General features: G+C 39.6%; 2 protein-coding genes across 4 annotated transcripts in view; both read left to right on the top strand.

Moving 5' to 3' along the window:
* The window catches only part of ptprga (protein tyrosine phosphatase receptor type Ga), a 401392-nt gene extending 399298 nt beyond the window's left edge, over positions 1-2094 (top strand). The window contains exon 28 of the mRNA XM_034682949.1: positions 89-2094. Coding sequence (XP_034538840.1) covers positions 89-238 — 150 coding nt within the window. The 3' untranslated portion in view covers positions 239-2094. The remainder of the gene's footprint in view (positions 1-88) is intronic.
* Positions 2095-8719: 6625 nt separating this feature from the next.
* Positions 8720-12721, top strand: c1h3orf14 (chromosome 1 C3orf14 homolog). 3 transcript variants are annotated; one of them, XM_034682969.1, is made up of 5 exons: positions 8727-8868; positions 9700-9823; positions 10349-10417; positions 11612-11788; positions 12558-12721. In XM_034682969.1, exons 1-4 carry the CDS (start codon positions 8816-8818, stop codon positions 11786-11788), a joined length of 423 nt encoding a protein of 140 aa, XP_034538860.1. In that variant the 5' UTR covers positions 8727-8815; the 3' UTR covers positions 12558-12721. The 3 variants fall into 3 exon arrangements, with proteins under 3 accessions (XP_034538869.1, XP_034538860.1, XP_034538852.1); XM_034682961.1 differs by having other exon boundaries at positions 12372-12721; XM_034682978.1 differs by lacking the exon at positions 10349-10417 and having other exon boundaries at positions 8720-8868; positions 11612-12721.
* Positions 12722-14676: the final 1955 nt, after the last annotated feature.

Raw genomic sequence — 14676 nt, 5'->3', positions numbered from 1 at the left:
AGTCCAACACAGTTTTATACGAATAATAATACCTGGAGACTAACTCATATATGTTCTCATACATTATCTGTCTCTGATGCATCCACAGGACCAGTACGAGTACTTATACAAAGCTCTGCTCAGCCTCGTCGGCTCCAAGGACAACGGCTCGAGCCTTCTGTCCAGGGACATTAACGTGACCATGGGGTCCATCTCTGACCAGTCTGACCAGGCTGAGAGCATGGAGTCTCTGGTCTGAGAGAGACTCCATTCTGGAGCTGATCTGAGGGCGTCCTGCGGGTCCCTGCAGGATCCGTGAGCCCACAAAGGAGGCACTTAACTTTGTAAAACGTCAAGGAACTATTGTGGACAAGACTTTTTGAGGCCTTTTTTTGCCAGACTCTTGGTTAAAATGAATAACCTGATTACTTTTTTACACTGATAAAAAGTTTTTGATATTTATTTTTTCGCCATTTTATGTCTTAATGTTCTCCTACTGAAGGGTTTGCACCTGCAACTTTGAGTTTTTTTGTTTTTCACAACAGCGTGGATAGGCAACGAGAAACACTTTTCTGTCTTTTCTTGTTTGCACTATATAATGTCAGTGTTACTGCCTATACTAAAGCTGACTCACTTGGCTTTCCTCAACTCCAGCTCTGATTTTGTTTTTGACATTCCACGGCTTTGGCCCCGATTAATCCGACTGCTTCTGTGAAGGACGTTGTTCTGCCTGACAGCTACATGTTGATTTCAGACAGTGGATGGAGGAAGGCGTGAACTCTCTGCCTCAGTGACAAAAAACTGGTTGACTTCAGCTCAGTGTGACCTCCTCCGCCCTGCTCATCTATACTACTCACATTTCCACTCATTTACCACAAGAACCAAGATGTTGGAGCATTTTGCCACTGAAAACTAGCTCTTCTTTTCCAATTTCTTTCCTCTTCCTCTTCTTTTTTTCTTTTCTTGCCTTGTTTCTTGTCACTCTCCCTCTTACTAGCGAGTCACACATATGTTAGAATACCCAAGGTGGTGTAACAACTGCTACTGTGAAATTTTACTATTTCTTTGTATAATTCATATTATGCTTTTTAATATATGGAAATACTGTATGTATACATATATAAATATATCCTTATCATAATAACTTTGTGATTTTTGTACATGTCCTTTTGTGGCCTCCTGCCTCAGGCCGGTTAATTTCCACCACATCAGATGGTTTACCACTCCAGTACTCACAGCTCATTTCTAACCATGTGAAAGTGGACTCCCTCAGTCCTACACTTACCTGTATGCTGCTATGTCATGTGACCACTCACACACACGCATGTTCACACACAGACAAACTCCACCAGTAGTGACTGATGCTTAAATTTGAATCGTGAAACAACATCAGATGATGCAACAACACATCTTTCGACATCCATCTTTCCGGACATTACTTTATTTTCTGTTAAGTCATTCTGATGGATTGACAGCCCTCATGTGCTCCCATGCACATTAACATATATCATTACAGGGTTGTATTAGTATGATCTGCAGACTCAAAAACAAGCTCTATGCAACACATGGGTTAGGTTTAGTAATCTGAAACAGGGTTTAAAGCAGTGAGTGTCAATCTGATCCAGATCTGAAGAGTCTCACCACTGAGCTGTTTGATTTTTTTCATGTAATAATTCAGTCATTTATTAAGCTGCTTTAATGATGTATAGTAAATGTTTGGTAGTTGTATGTGGTTTAAGAATGCAGTACAGGTCAAGATACATTGGCCCTATAATGGACCTAAATTTGCAAATTGGAGGCCTGCAGCCGTCACACCTGTGTGTCATGTTCTCCTGATGAATCTCAACAAGTTGCAGTGTGTTTCCTGTGCACAGCCATCTTTGTAAGAGCTGGAGTTTATGGAGAAACAAGCTTACTAGAGAAATTTTCTTACAGTGACACAGTCCCAATCATTGTCATATAACCAGCATCAGCTGATGCTACTGTGTTCAAGCTAACACCAACAGGAATATTTCATGCTCATATGCTTCATCTGAAATGTTACTCAAATGTTACCCTACTGTGAAAGGCTGCTGAATTGTGTTGAAAGTAAATGCATTTGTTTTGTTTTTGCAGCATGTTTTGCTTTCTTTTCTGACCTTCAAGTATTCTGTCAGAACTTAAATATTAGTCAATCAGCAGATTTTTTATTTTGAACATCTAGCAGTACTAAACCCAACTCCTCTGTCCAACCTGAACACAAGCCTCGCCAATATCCATGTTTGCTCTATTGTCGACAAATACTGGAAGAAAACACACTTATATCCAAGTCCATGGTACTCGGCCATAAACCTGCAGCTTCCTACTGAAAATTTAACTTTAGGAAATACTTAAATTACAGTAAAATACAAGGAAGGTTGAGTTCTGGGGCGTTAAGTTAATGTATCGCATATACAGATTATAGATTTGTTGGGCACTGTTTTAAGCTGTGGGTTTTCACACTTTAAGTCGTGAATTTTTGTGTTATTACAAAAAAGATTTGAAACATATTTGGTCATCTTACAGGCATACATTGTAAAACATGAATGCAGTTTATTCTGGAAATCTGCATTATATGTTCATACTGGCATCTTTTTTGCGCAATTTAATCAGACATTAGCTTTGATGTTGGTCTGAATAGAGCTTACATACACAGACAACTACTAGTAGAATTACCATAACATTTGGTGCAGTTTTAAGTCTTTATTTTCATCAAAAACGTAGGCTGGGTCGTTTATAGTTGTGACCAATATACCAGTATTAAATGCAGAAAGAGGTATTCTATAGTTAAAGAGGCATTAAGTATTTTACCTAAAGCTTGGACATGTGCCGGCATCATCATCCACTGCACTTGACCTCATGTGCCACCAATGTGTGCACCACTAGTGGCCATTTAGATGCTCAAAGCATGCCGGGATGCAGACCAGACTGGTGCCGCCACTTTCTAACACTTTTCACTCTCATTAGGTCATATTCATGCTTTGAAAGAAAACAGCGGTACACTATTAAGTAAATTGGTCCTAGGCAGTGTGTCCGTACTTTATAACTATCAACATTACAGTAACTGGCAGGGTTACAAACTCCATATGGGTAAAACAGATAGAACCAGAAACGTCTGCACTAAAAGTGCACATTGCTGAATGACATCGAAATCCCACAGGAAGACAGTTCAAACCTTTTTTATGTTAAAACTGACCGCATCTTATATATTGTGCGGCATATATTCTGGACTTTATAGTAGCTTAGGTTTCCGTCTCTTCTATGGTTGATCAGACAAACATACTTTTTTCCATCAAACCACTGATGAACTCAGAGAAACATAGCTTACTTTTACTGTCATATTAGTTTGTTTTTCTGGACAAAATCATCACCAAGTTGTTTAAACACAGGGCTTTAACCAGAGTTCAGTCAACTACCATGACAGCCATAGTTCAAAACCTGAGTCTCATGTCAATATGTCACAAACTGGTAAGCTAGTTTGCATTCACAGCAGTATTTGAGTGACTGGCTAGCAAAAATAGACCACAACAGGCTAACAGGTAGAGGCCCATTCAAGATCTGTGGTCGTTGGCAGAAGTGTGATCACTCTCTTCAACATCCTAAGGCCTTGTGCACAAAGTTTCTGTCCCACAGCTTTTCTCCAGAGACATTCTTTGATTTTTTAAAGACTATCAAAGAGCAAAGCCTCAAATGTTTTCTGCTTTCACTGCAGTAATCCCAAACACATAAACACACACACAATCCCACACTTTACGCTGACATGAAGATGTTCTTACTGAGCCAATGGTTGTCATGATGTTCATACCTCTGTAATTTGACCGCGTGTAACAAACACTTATTTTGCTTGCTGAATGAAAAGGTGATTTTTTTTTTCCCACATAGCACAAAACAGATAGCGTGTCGAATGCAACAGAGAGAGAGAGACAAATGTATTCAGATTTTTTACAAACTTTTACCAAAGACTTCTCCTCCCGCGCCGAAAACAGTGCCGGGCAAGACAACCTCTTTGAATCCCTCACTCCCTCTCTGTATCAGTGTCCTTACAAAGTTTGCAACACAGTCACACCATAGTATCTACAGTAGCTTTAACTTTGGCCTCAAATCTGTACTTGCAATTTTCATCACAGAACAATGGTTTAGTTTTGGATAAGATAAAGATAAAGTTAACAGCAGGTGAAACATTAAGATGTATTTTTTTTCTTGCAGTTTCATGTTTCCTTTTGAAATAAGGAAATGTGAGATAATCTATCCACGTTTTTGGGACACACAAACATTTCTGGGTAGTTTCTTTCAAATTTTTAATAAAATTAACTCTTAGCAAGAGGACAGGTCATGCATGAAAGTGGCACAAAAAATGTATATGCCCTTTTCTGAATATTCAGACAGCAACTGCTGCAGCTCAGCTAACTTCTAACATGATTTCTAGCTAAAACACAATGCCGCCAATCAGTCAAGCTAGCTTGTTATAGCCTTTCAGTTGCCTTTCTTCCAGGCAGTACACAGGCACGAGTAAAGAAGAAAGTATTGTACACACCTTTTTTTTTGCTGCAGATGAAGCAGGATGATATCAACCAATATGTTTGCCAGCATTCTGAACTCTGAAGCATCTCAAGAGTCTTTGGGTACATCACTGTAAGGGTCTGTGTCCACTAACTGTTTTCTGCGCTGGTAGCACCCACAACCTCTATTTCAGGGCACTTCTCACTTGTGCTTACAGTTGCTTGGTTGCAAATGTTGTGTTTTTGTCCTTCTGGGTCCCTTGGTAGTGACTGTAGTTTGCTTTTAACTGCTCTGTATGTTGCAGTATTCCAGTGTTGACAATAACCATCTCTTTAAGAAAATTGAATACTGATATCTTACTAAAAATAAGCATACGTTGGGCCATGTAGCTAACTGGTTCATAGTAAGGGTCAGTAGTGGTTCTTTATGCTTGTTGCCACCGGCCATAAAACAGAGTAGGGACAATGGAAAAGCAGCAACAGCAGAAGAAGAAGACTCATTAATCAGCTGGCTGTAGCATCCCTTCCAAAGATGGTCAGATACTTTCAAAACTGATGTTCCAAGATTTATTGTGAATTCAAGAACAACATACAACCCATCGAGGGGATGATATGGTGAACAATTATACTGTTTAAGCTTTGTTTTAGCTGTTCTCAGTTTAATCAGTTCTAAAACGTATGATCTGACGATAGCTTCGTAGATATTGTTTCAAAATAAAAGCATGTTTTGAAATGACAGGAAATAAAGAAACCTAAAGGCAAGACTGTAATGTCAAATTTTAAATTAAAAGCATCACAAATAATTGTTTAATGAGGCAATCTCATTTTTAACAGTTGTCTGGGATAACCCAGTCATCTCAGACTGGGTTACTTGTACTAGCCTTCACTGCAGTGTGTGGCCACTACTGCACTAATCATATCGGAAGGGATGATAGAAGAAATCAGAGTCGTCTACCCACACCAAAAAGTGTCCTCACCGGTTTGGTGGTTCTTAGGCTTTTTATAAAATAGATAAGTGTTTTTAATAAATATCATATAAATATCGAGATATAGTTAGCATGATTATTGGCCATGACAATGTGAGGTGAAAATGTGATATCAAGACAGCCCCATATTTGCTTTCATTCAAGTAGGTGTCAAAGACATTGTTAGAACAATGGATAGAAAGTGTTAGCAGCAGCGCCAGGCCTGGAAATTGTATTCAAGTTTCTCCTTCTAAAAATGATATTTGAGCACTGTGAGTGCAGCAACAAAAAAACACGTCACTCAGGGCTGTTTGTGCTTAGGACGTTAAGCACTGAAAATGTTGAACTACATAGATTTTGGGTAGACAATAGATACAAAAAATGTTGCTTGCAGACATAGGCCCTTCCTTATTGGCCAACAATTACATTTATTTTTTTGTGAAAAAAAACACTGTAAGTGTACGCGGGCCCTAATGCAGAAAGAGTGCAGTTGCTTATAACATTCATCAGTCAGGAATGTATTGATCATGTGAAACAAATTGATGTATGAAATAATTATGTTAAAGTGCTGGTGTGTCTAGGATCTTAAAGATTGTCATGTTTCTCTTTTTTTAATCTCCATGTTAAAACATTTCTGGTGATTTTGAAAGACAAGTGTTACGTGTGTTGCCTCTAAAGGAAATATGCGAGAGTGTGACGATCCGATGTGTACATAGGTTTGTTGCCTCTGTAACCCAGTCTTTCTCTGGGGACTGTGTGTGTATGGACTTTGATGAAGGAAAGGTTATATCAGAATGATTTTGTATTTCAAACTTCAACACTTTAACAGTTTTTGTTTCTCAGTGTACCACAAATCACTTACAAAGTGTCTGATCTGTTTTCAGCTCACTCGCAGTGTCACTGTTTGTGGTGAACTCTGTGGAAACCAGGTGTGTGTGTGTGAGTGTGTGCATCCAGTTTGTGGTCATGATCACATTCCAGTTTCCAGCTTCACGCCCTCCATCAATGTTCAGGCAGTGATTGTGATATTACAATGTTATCCCCTCTCCTTCTGATTTTTTGGGGCTTTTGGTTTCCGTCCTCTGGAGGCAATGATTCTGCTGTCGAACCTGAACAATGGAATAGCTCTCTTGTAATTCATAAGATAATTTCCTCTCCACTGACCCGTTTTGGAAAGGTGGCAGTTTGTTCAACTTTTGTAAAATGAAGTAAGAGGAAAAGACGGATTTCTTTTTTCTTTCTTTTTTTGTTGTTTCGTTGAAAGCTATATCAAAGCATTCTATTATAGTGTTATTTAATATGTAAATGGTATTGCTATACATAAAATAAAATATGGGTTTTGATGTAATTTTCTGAAATTCTTTGTGTTATGATATTTGTGTAAATACTTTTTTTATAAAGGTTCTGATTTGGCGTTTGACATCTGCTTATTCCTTCGGCTTGACCTTTACAGACTTTCCTTTGAAAGGACCATTTAAACACAAAACATATTACTTGTTTTTAGGAACTGATTTCTTTTTTGTCTGATAGAGGTGACCAGATGCTGATTTGCTGCAACAAGCTACATCATGGAGTTGGTGTCGTGTTGAGGTTTAGTTTAGTTTTTTCCTTGTTTCTTGCCTTGGTTCATCCCTGTGTTTATTCTCTAGTTATCCTTTGTCTCCATTGTGTGTTTAGTGATCCATGTCTCTTGTTGTATTTTTTTGTGTTTCTTAGTCTTGTCTTCTGTTTTATTTTGTAGTTCTTGATCCCTGTATTTCCAGTTTAGTTTGACTTCCTGACCCTAGTGTTTCCCGCCTTTTTTTTAAATTTACCTGATTAGTTTCACCTGTGTCCTGTGTTCACACCTGTGTTAATTGCTCTGTGTATTTAGTTCCTGTTTCCCCTGTCCTGTGTTGGATCGTTGTATGTCTTCCCTGTTTTGGATTTTTTGGACCACTGCAACCAAAACCCAAACAAAAACCCAAACAAACAAAAAAAAAAAAGTCTGCTGGGTCCATTCTTGGTTGGATCATTCTTTCATGATGTGGGAAAGCTGAATGAGGACCCAAGTGCAGATTTTAAAACAAAAAGGTTTTAATAAAACAAAAGAACAAAAAGTACAAACAAAACTTGATGTGTAACTGAAATGTTTAAAAAGCTAAATCTAAAAAGTCCAAAATAACACAGGGAACACAGGAAAGACATACAGTGATCCAACACAGGGCAGGGGAAACAGGAACTAAATACACAGAGTAATCAACACAGGTGTGGACACAGGACACAGGTGAAATTAATCAGGTTAATCAAAACAAAAGGAGGGAAGCACACAAGGTCAGGAAGTCAAACTAAACTGGAAAGACAGGGATCAAGAACTACCAAATAAAACAGAGAAGACAAGACTGAGAAACACAAGAAAATACAACAAGAGACACGGATCACTAAACACAAGGGAGAAAAAAGGGTAACTAGTAGCCTACAGAATAAACACAGGGAGGAACAAAGGCATGAAACACAAGGAAAAAACTAAACTAATCATCAACTCTTGACAGGAGGTGTCTAAAAATCTGATGTGCTTAAAAGTTCGAAAAAAGCTTTTGTCTTAACTTTTTAGGCAACAAAAAAAAAAACAGATTAATCCATGAGTCCTCTGGGTTTAATTGTGTAAAAGTGTACTTTGTTAACACAAAAATGACAACTTGGTCAATCAATTCCATCTCATTCGTTTCATGTAAGACCTTTTAGTGACAAGGTCGAACACTAAAATAAAACAAAAAACATACTGAGGTATACCAGTCACACCAAAACACACAAAGTCAAAGTGGATCTGTGAGAAAAGTACTTTGCAACTTTACAGTGAAAGCTGCTTGCTGAGAGGATGTTAGGCTCCACTTTAGGCTGATATGTTAAATAATAAAATAGTTTTGAAAGGAAAAGACGGTAAAACTATTTCTAAAATATGAGCTGCTTTCTGAAGTCAACCCAGCAGGAGGAGCAGCAGGCCACCGTCCATGATTATCATAGTGTTTGGTAGCCGTGGTAACCGTATGCCTCCAAAAGGGAAGCTGTGAAAAGAAAAACTAAAACTCCTGAACACGGCTTCAAAATAAAACCCCTTATATATTCAGCTGATAAAACAACATAGAAATATGCCTTTTCACAGGGGAAAAAAACATTTGTAAATCTATATGCATTATATTAAATCAACAGTACAACAAACATAATTTTAAATAGCAGCTGCCCAGCTTTTTAGTTCAAAGCAATTCCAGAAAAAAGTATGCTTTTATTTTGGCTCTACTTCCGGTTGTGTTCAAACTGTGGGCAGCTTGAAACAAACCACCGGTTGTTTCAGGAAGTGTTGCTAGTGTTGCTGCAATGTCGGCGTGTTTACCCCCAGAACTCGAATTAATGGAGAAGCATGAGGAAATGTGAGTGTTTTCAGTGTATCAGTGATGAAAGTGAATCGATAACAGCGTCGGTGGAGCCATTACTTCTACCTTAGAGTGCACTACTGTCCTCTCCACACAAACAACGTATATTGTGTGAGCAGTCATTTCTCAGTGTGATAGTAGTTTGTACGACGCTGAAGTTATAATCTTAAAACACTAATATTCAAATAAATTACAAGAAAGGGGTCACAAATCCGAAACTGTGTTTTAAACTTTATACAGTCTATAGTTTTAAAGAGTATGTAGACCCTCTAGAATAATTTAGTCCAGATCTAAGAAGCCTAGGTATTTGAGTTATGGATCAGGACCGATCAGGACCGATCAGGACCAGCTCCAATGTGGTCCAGAGTCAGGAAAAAGGTGAAATTGCCCTTTCTTGCCTTTTCACAAATAGAGCAAAGGTTTCACAAATCTGGTGTTTAGAAGAGACTGGAGCCTGTCTAGAGTTCTTTTGTTCATATCTAAAAAAGCTGAGGTATTGTGGCTCTGGATCAGAATCTGGTCTTATGGGGTTTAGACAGAAAAAAAACTAGTGAAATCGCCCTTTATTTCTGTTTTACACTGTGTATTAAGAAGACTCTCTAGAATAATTTAGGTCAGATGTTACAAATCTAAGTGGTTTTGGATTAGGACCTTGTTCCCACAGCCTTCCCTCAACAGCTGTATCAGAATCTGGGAATAAGATGCCAACTTCAGCGCTCAGTCAATGCTAGCTGTTCAAGTGTTCATGATATAGGTTAAGAGTTTGTAGATCATGAAGGCCAGGTCTGATTTATGACAGTTTCTTCTCTGTGCTGTGTTTGTCGTCAGTCTGGACAGGAGAGCGGAGCTGCTGGAGCAGACGGAGAGTCGCAGAGAGCGGCTGAAGATCCAGATGAAGAAGATGGTGCAGGAGTCTGAGGCCGCCCGTCAGAGGAACAGCGCTCTGCTGCAGGTAGCACTGATCGATTTTACACTGTGGACAGTTTCCACAAACATTATACTATTCGGTTTATTCAGATTGAAGATTTGTACTTGTCTTAGTTTTTAAGAAATGCAGCTCATGAAGGAAAGACACACAGTTTAGAAGACATTGGTCCAAAATAAAAACTGTTTGATGATGGCACATATTGTTCAGAAAACAAAGGTATTTGTTTGGGACACCATAAACATCCAAATACCAATGTGAAGTCACGTCTGCTCATAAATTACCTTTTTATCATTCGTTCATGTTAATATTTATATCATCATTCACAATATCAGTCTTAAAAATAGGTAGTGAATGAATGATTCCCTTCAAACCTGATAATATACCAGTCTCAACATCACATATCACTTTTGCTCTACTTTGAACCAATCCAAGAAAACTTCACAACACTTTGCTGAAGTATTAAAATGAGAACGTTCACATTTTTTAGGTTAACTGTCTCAACTTTAGCATAATTTCTTCATTGACCTTGTGAACTCTGTGTGACTGCAGGACTTACAGCAAATAGAGGATCGTCTCAGAGGAAAAAGGCTGCCGTCACCTGATCTCCTGGCTCTGGAGGTATCAAGTTTAATGTCGCTCACCTTTTAGTTTTCCTCTCACAGCCCGAGTCATGACTTGAGCTCTGATATCCCAATAAATATGTGCACAGTCTAGCTCTTGTTGTAGAGTTTCTCCATCTGAAACAATACCTCAACAGAAAACATAGATCTGTTTGCTAATCAGCCATGAGGACAAAAAATGATGTCAAAAGATAATTATCTAAAGAATAAAACTCCTCTAATCAGAGACACCTCAGGGTGATCGATTTTAACATACTTTATTCATTTATTAATATATATATTTTTTGATCATGCTACACACACACACACACACACACACACACACACACACACACACACACACACATATAGTTTGATAAACATACAGTCATGCACAAACATGCTATTGACATGTCAGAGTGAGGAGGCTGCCATCAACCAGCTACACCTGAGCAGTTTGGGGTTCAGTGCCTTGCTCAAGGGAAAGGGCAAATGGACCAGCACCTGTTCAGCCACCAGTCCATACTGGGACTTGAACTATGAACTGAGCTACTGCAGCCCCACAAGAACTCCAACCAGAACACAGGTATTCAAATTCAGTATAAAGAAAGAACTCATTTTACTTTGTAGAGCATGAAGTTTAGTTTAAGAGTAAGACTATTTATCAATATTTATTATCAGAGTTAATCAATAGTGAGTCAAATGAATGATCGCAAAGTATATTTAAAAAACTAGAACTTTATAACTCCCTGCTAAATAAAGTTTTAGTTTTTTATAATTTACTTTGCAATCATTCATATTTGATTTAGTAGTGTAACATTTCATTATGCAGGGAAAGGCAATATTCTACCATAATTTCCAACACCAATCTAGGGAATTGAAAAACACATTGGTTTGGAAAACTCTGATGCTCTGATGTTCTGGTGTTCTGGTGTCGAAGTGACTGAAAAGCTGAACTGCAGATCAAGATGAAAAGTCCTGCAGAGCATGGTTTGTACTTGAAAGGAAATTGTTCTCATTTGAGAGGTTGACACTCAAATGTTCAGGTCTGTGAAATGTTCCCCTAACTTGTACTTCAAATCACTCAGAGTTTTCATCTTCCTTTCTTTCAGTTTCCATTTCAGCTTCTAGAAGTCGTCAGAATAGAGTCAGGTGTGGTGACTCGAGACGTTTCTGATCTCACACTCAGGTTTCTGTCGTCCCTCTTTCCTAGATGAGATACTGGACCTCTGTAGAAGAGTCTGTTCCAGCCTGGGAGAGCTTCCTCCTGAGTAAAGGCCCACATCCTACTGATGGCCCAGAACAGCAAGCCAGGAGGCCCAAACACAAACCCAGCACAGCTAAAGACAGAGGCCTGCCTCCTCGTCCTCAACCCAGGACTGCTCGATAGGTGAGGGGTGTTGGTGATGGAGGTGGTGGTGCACTGCAGCCTGAAAGATGGCACGATTAGTCACATGGTGTTGATGATCATGTCTGCTTTGGGATTCCAAGGCCTGTGGGCCATCCTCTCTACAAGGTGTAAGCTCAGGCTCTGGTGAACAGACCCAGAGTGCTACTGCCAAGTGTCTTTATCTGACATCCTGAAAAGATGATTTCATGAATGCAGTGTCAGTAGATGACCACCAGAGGGAGCCAGTGTCATAGATATAAGTCCTGTGTCTGGTGAAGACACGGATGAGTCTGTAACACAACAATTCACAGCCGGCTAGATTCTGTTCATCTTTTGGACAGTCTTAGCTCAAATATCATTTCATCTTTTAATTTGATTTATTTTTTAATGTTAATAAAATCTGACATGTGAGCAGATTCAAGACTGAGACCAAGCTTTTCAAAGGAGCTTTCTTCCATTTTTGCACTTAATAAGGAGTTATTTTGATAGATTGAATGATCAACAAGCCAATATCATTGATTGAGATAGTTAAAACTTCAATCTATAAACATTTTTAGGTTTTGCCTTTATTTGAAAATTCCAGGGTTTGCTTGAGTTTCTGCTTTCACCTAAAGGAGCCACCAATCTCCAGGTGGATCGTTTAATACGGCCAAGAAACAGACGATGAGGATATTTACTCCCCTGACAGGAATAAACCAGCTGTGTGGTATCATTGTAAGTCAACGCATGCAAATAACATTTCTTCAGATTCAAATCTCTTTGATCACAGACGCTGTCCTGGCACCCAAAAAGAAAAACAGCCTCATTCTAGAAAAGTTCTGCATTTCTACTCGAGAAATGTTGCATGTGAAATACTGAGGGGATTTTTTGTGATGATTTGTTTTTTTATTGCACATGTCGGGAAGAGTTGAGTAATAAAACTATTGAATCATATTTTAGGCTCTTTGTGATGAACTGATTATGTAAAATGGGGTAAGATATCAACTCAATGTAGTTAAATCAAAACCATCATGTGGCAAACTTTTTCAATAAATATCATACACTGACAAATCACAGCACTCCAAAATATCTGAAAAATTACATTTAAAAACCAAACCAACATGTGAAGCTAAGACGTGTTTTTTAGAAACCACAAAATGGTCTTATAATCTTAATATAGTCACAGTGAAACAATATTTGAAAGTATGTTTTTAATATTTAGAGAATTGTTGAAAATATTCTTTATTTTTTGTTTATTAAAACATTAAAAACCAAAGATCTTAAGATGTTCTTATTTTAATAAAATGTTTTTTTTCATGTGCATGTAAATTTTAAAAGTTTGAGAAATAAAGTCATAAAATATTGACTACTTTGGCGTCAGAATTTGATATAAGACTTTTGTTGCATTTGCAGAATGAGCAGTCTACGATTATTTAAGGTTTTATCAGCATCTGTCTTAAAATAAGCCACTTCAGTATGATTGCCTAGATTGATGGGGTTACAGGGGGTCAAACAAAAACAGATATCTCACATTTCATCTACCTGATATAACTGAACTTTGTCCACTGAGCAGGTACATGAGACACAGTAACTGTAAGCTAATGAGAGGAACATCCCACCTATTGGTCTCCGAATGCAAGTAAATGTGGGTCTGCCTCCTCACTGCCAGGGTGGATGTAACCTCCTCTCTCTGCTCCACCAGAGTTGGCATCCCCCTCCCTCTCTTTAACCCCTAATTGTCCGTGATCAAACCCGAGCCGGGCTGACGCGGAGTGGCGGCTTGACAGACGCAATCATCCGGACAGCCCCAGTTGAAGTAGCCGGTGGTTGGCAGCTGCCCCTGCTCCTCAGCTGGGGCCCCAGCACTGAGGGCCCTCAGGGGTCAAATAGCCACCGGCCACCACCGACTGACTGACCAAGTGGGCCAGTCTGGTCTGACGGGGCTGGGTGGTGGGGTGCTGGTTTTGTGAAGGGGCAAGTACTGCGAGGTCAAGGCCACAAATGAAGGAAGGTAGGAGTGGGGGGAGGTATTAGGGCTGTGGGTCCAATCATGTGTGACAGGATCAGTGGGTGGAAGGGTGAGGGGGGGTGGGTGATGAAGATGCCATGTATCGAATTATCTAAAAGGGGTTTGAAGAGCACGATCTGGAGCCCTTCCAAATGACTAGCCCTGCATTATGTATTCTAATGGCCGAGGCCCCAGGGTGCTGGAGCCCGAGTGGCTGCTGCTGTCAGTGACCAGACCTCGTTTCACCCTGCCAGCCACAGACGACAACAATGACCCTCAGACGGCCGCCCCGGCTCTCCTCCAGCCCTCCTCTGTCTCTGGTGGCGTGGCATGAATCTTGGAGCCACACGATTATGCAACGTGGTTCAGCTATTAAGAGCCCACTGAGAGCCCTGACACATAATTGAGCGCAAAGCCGCGCAAATGGTTAAGTGTCGACTCCATTTGATTGGATAATGGGTAATTGCACGCTGCATTTCATTCAGTGACATGCTGCGGGTGCACAAGGGGGCAAGTGAAGGGGAGGGGAAGAATGGAGGAGGGAAAATATTTTGGCGTGCTGCATTTTTGCAGCCTGTTATTTCACACTTTGAGTCTGTTGCATTTGTTTGGATCGGGGAGCCTGGGGAGATCACAGATTCGTATCAACTGCTGATGCAATTTAAATTGCAAATGACATAATTTTTATTGTTGAAGAAATACATTTTTGATTTTCTCTCTCAGTTTCTGAATCCAGATTTCTCCTATCGGAGCGGCTGCTGAGTGTCGTGCCTGTTGGCACTGTTTGAGGCTCTCCTCTGACCCTGTGCGAGCTTGTGAGTCCTGAGTCTCTCCTTTGATCATGGCATGTCACCTCTACTTAAGAGCCTGGGCTGCCAGCTCTTTGTCTCTTCCTTCACAG

The sequence above is a fragment of the Notolabrus celidotus genome, chromosome 1, assembly GCF_009762535.1.
Source record: "Notolabrus celidotus isolate fNotCel1 chromosome 1, fNotCel1.pri, whole genome shotgun sequence".
In the NCBI taxonomy this organism is placed as follows: Eukaryota; Metazoa; Chordata; class Actinopteri; order Labriformes; family Labridae; genus Notolabrus; species Notolabrus celidotus.
Note: the sequence above shows the minus strand (reverse complement) of the source record. Positions and strands in the feature narration are given on the sequence as shown.

Excerpts from the sequence above, each read along its gene's own strand:
- c1h3orf14 (XM_034682969.1), top strand. The coding sequence starts at position 8,816 with ATGTCGGCGTGTTTACCCCCAGAACTCGAATTAATGGAGAAGCATGAG. Across the intron at positions 8,869-9,699 it reads ATGGAGAAGCATGAGGAAAT|TCTGGACAGGAGAGCGGAGC; the intron begins GTGAGTGTTTTC and ends GTTTGTCGTCAG. Across the intron at positions 9,824-10,348 it reads GGAACAGCGCTCTGCTGCAG|GACTTACAGCAAATAGAGGA; the intron begins GTAGCACTGATC and ends GTGTGACTGCAG.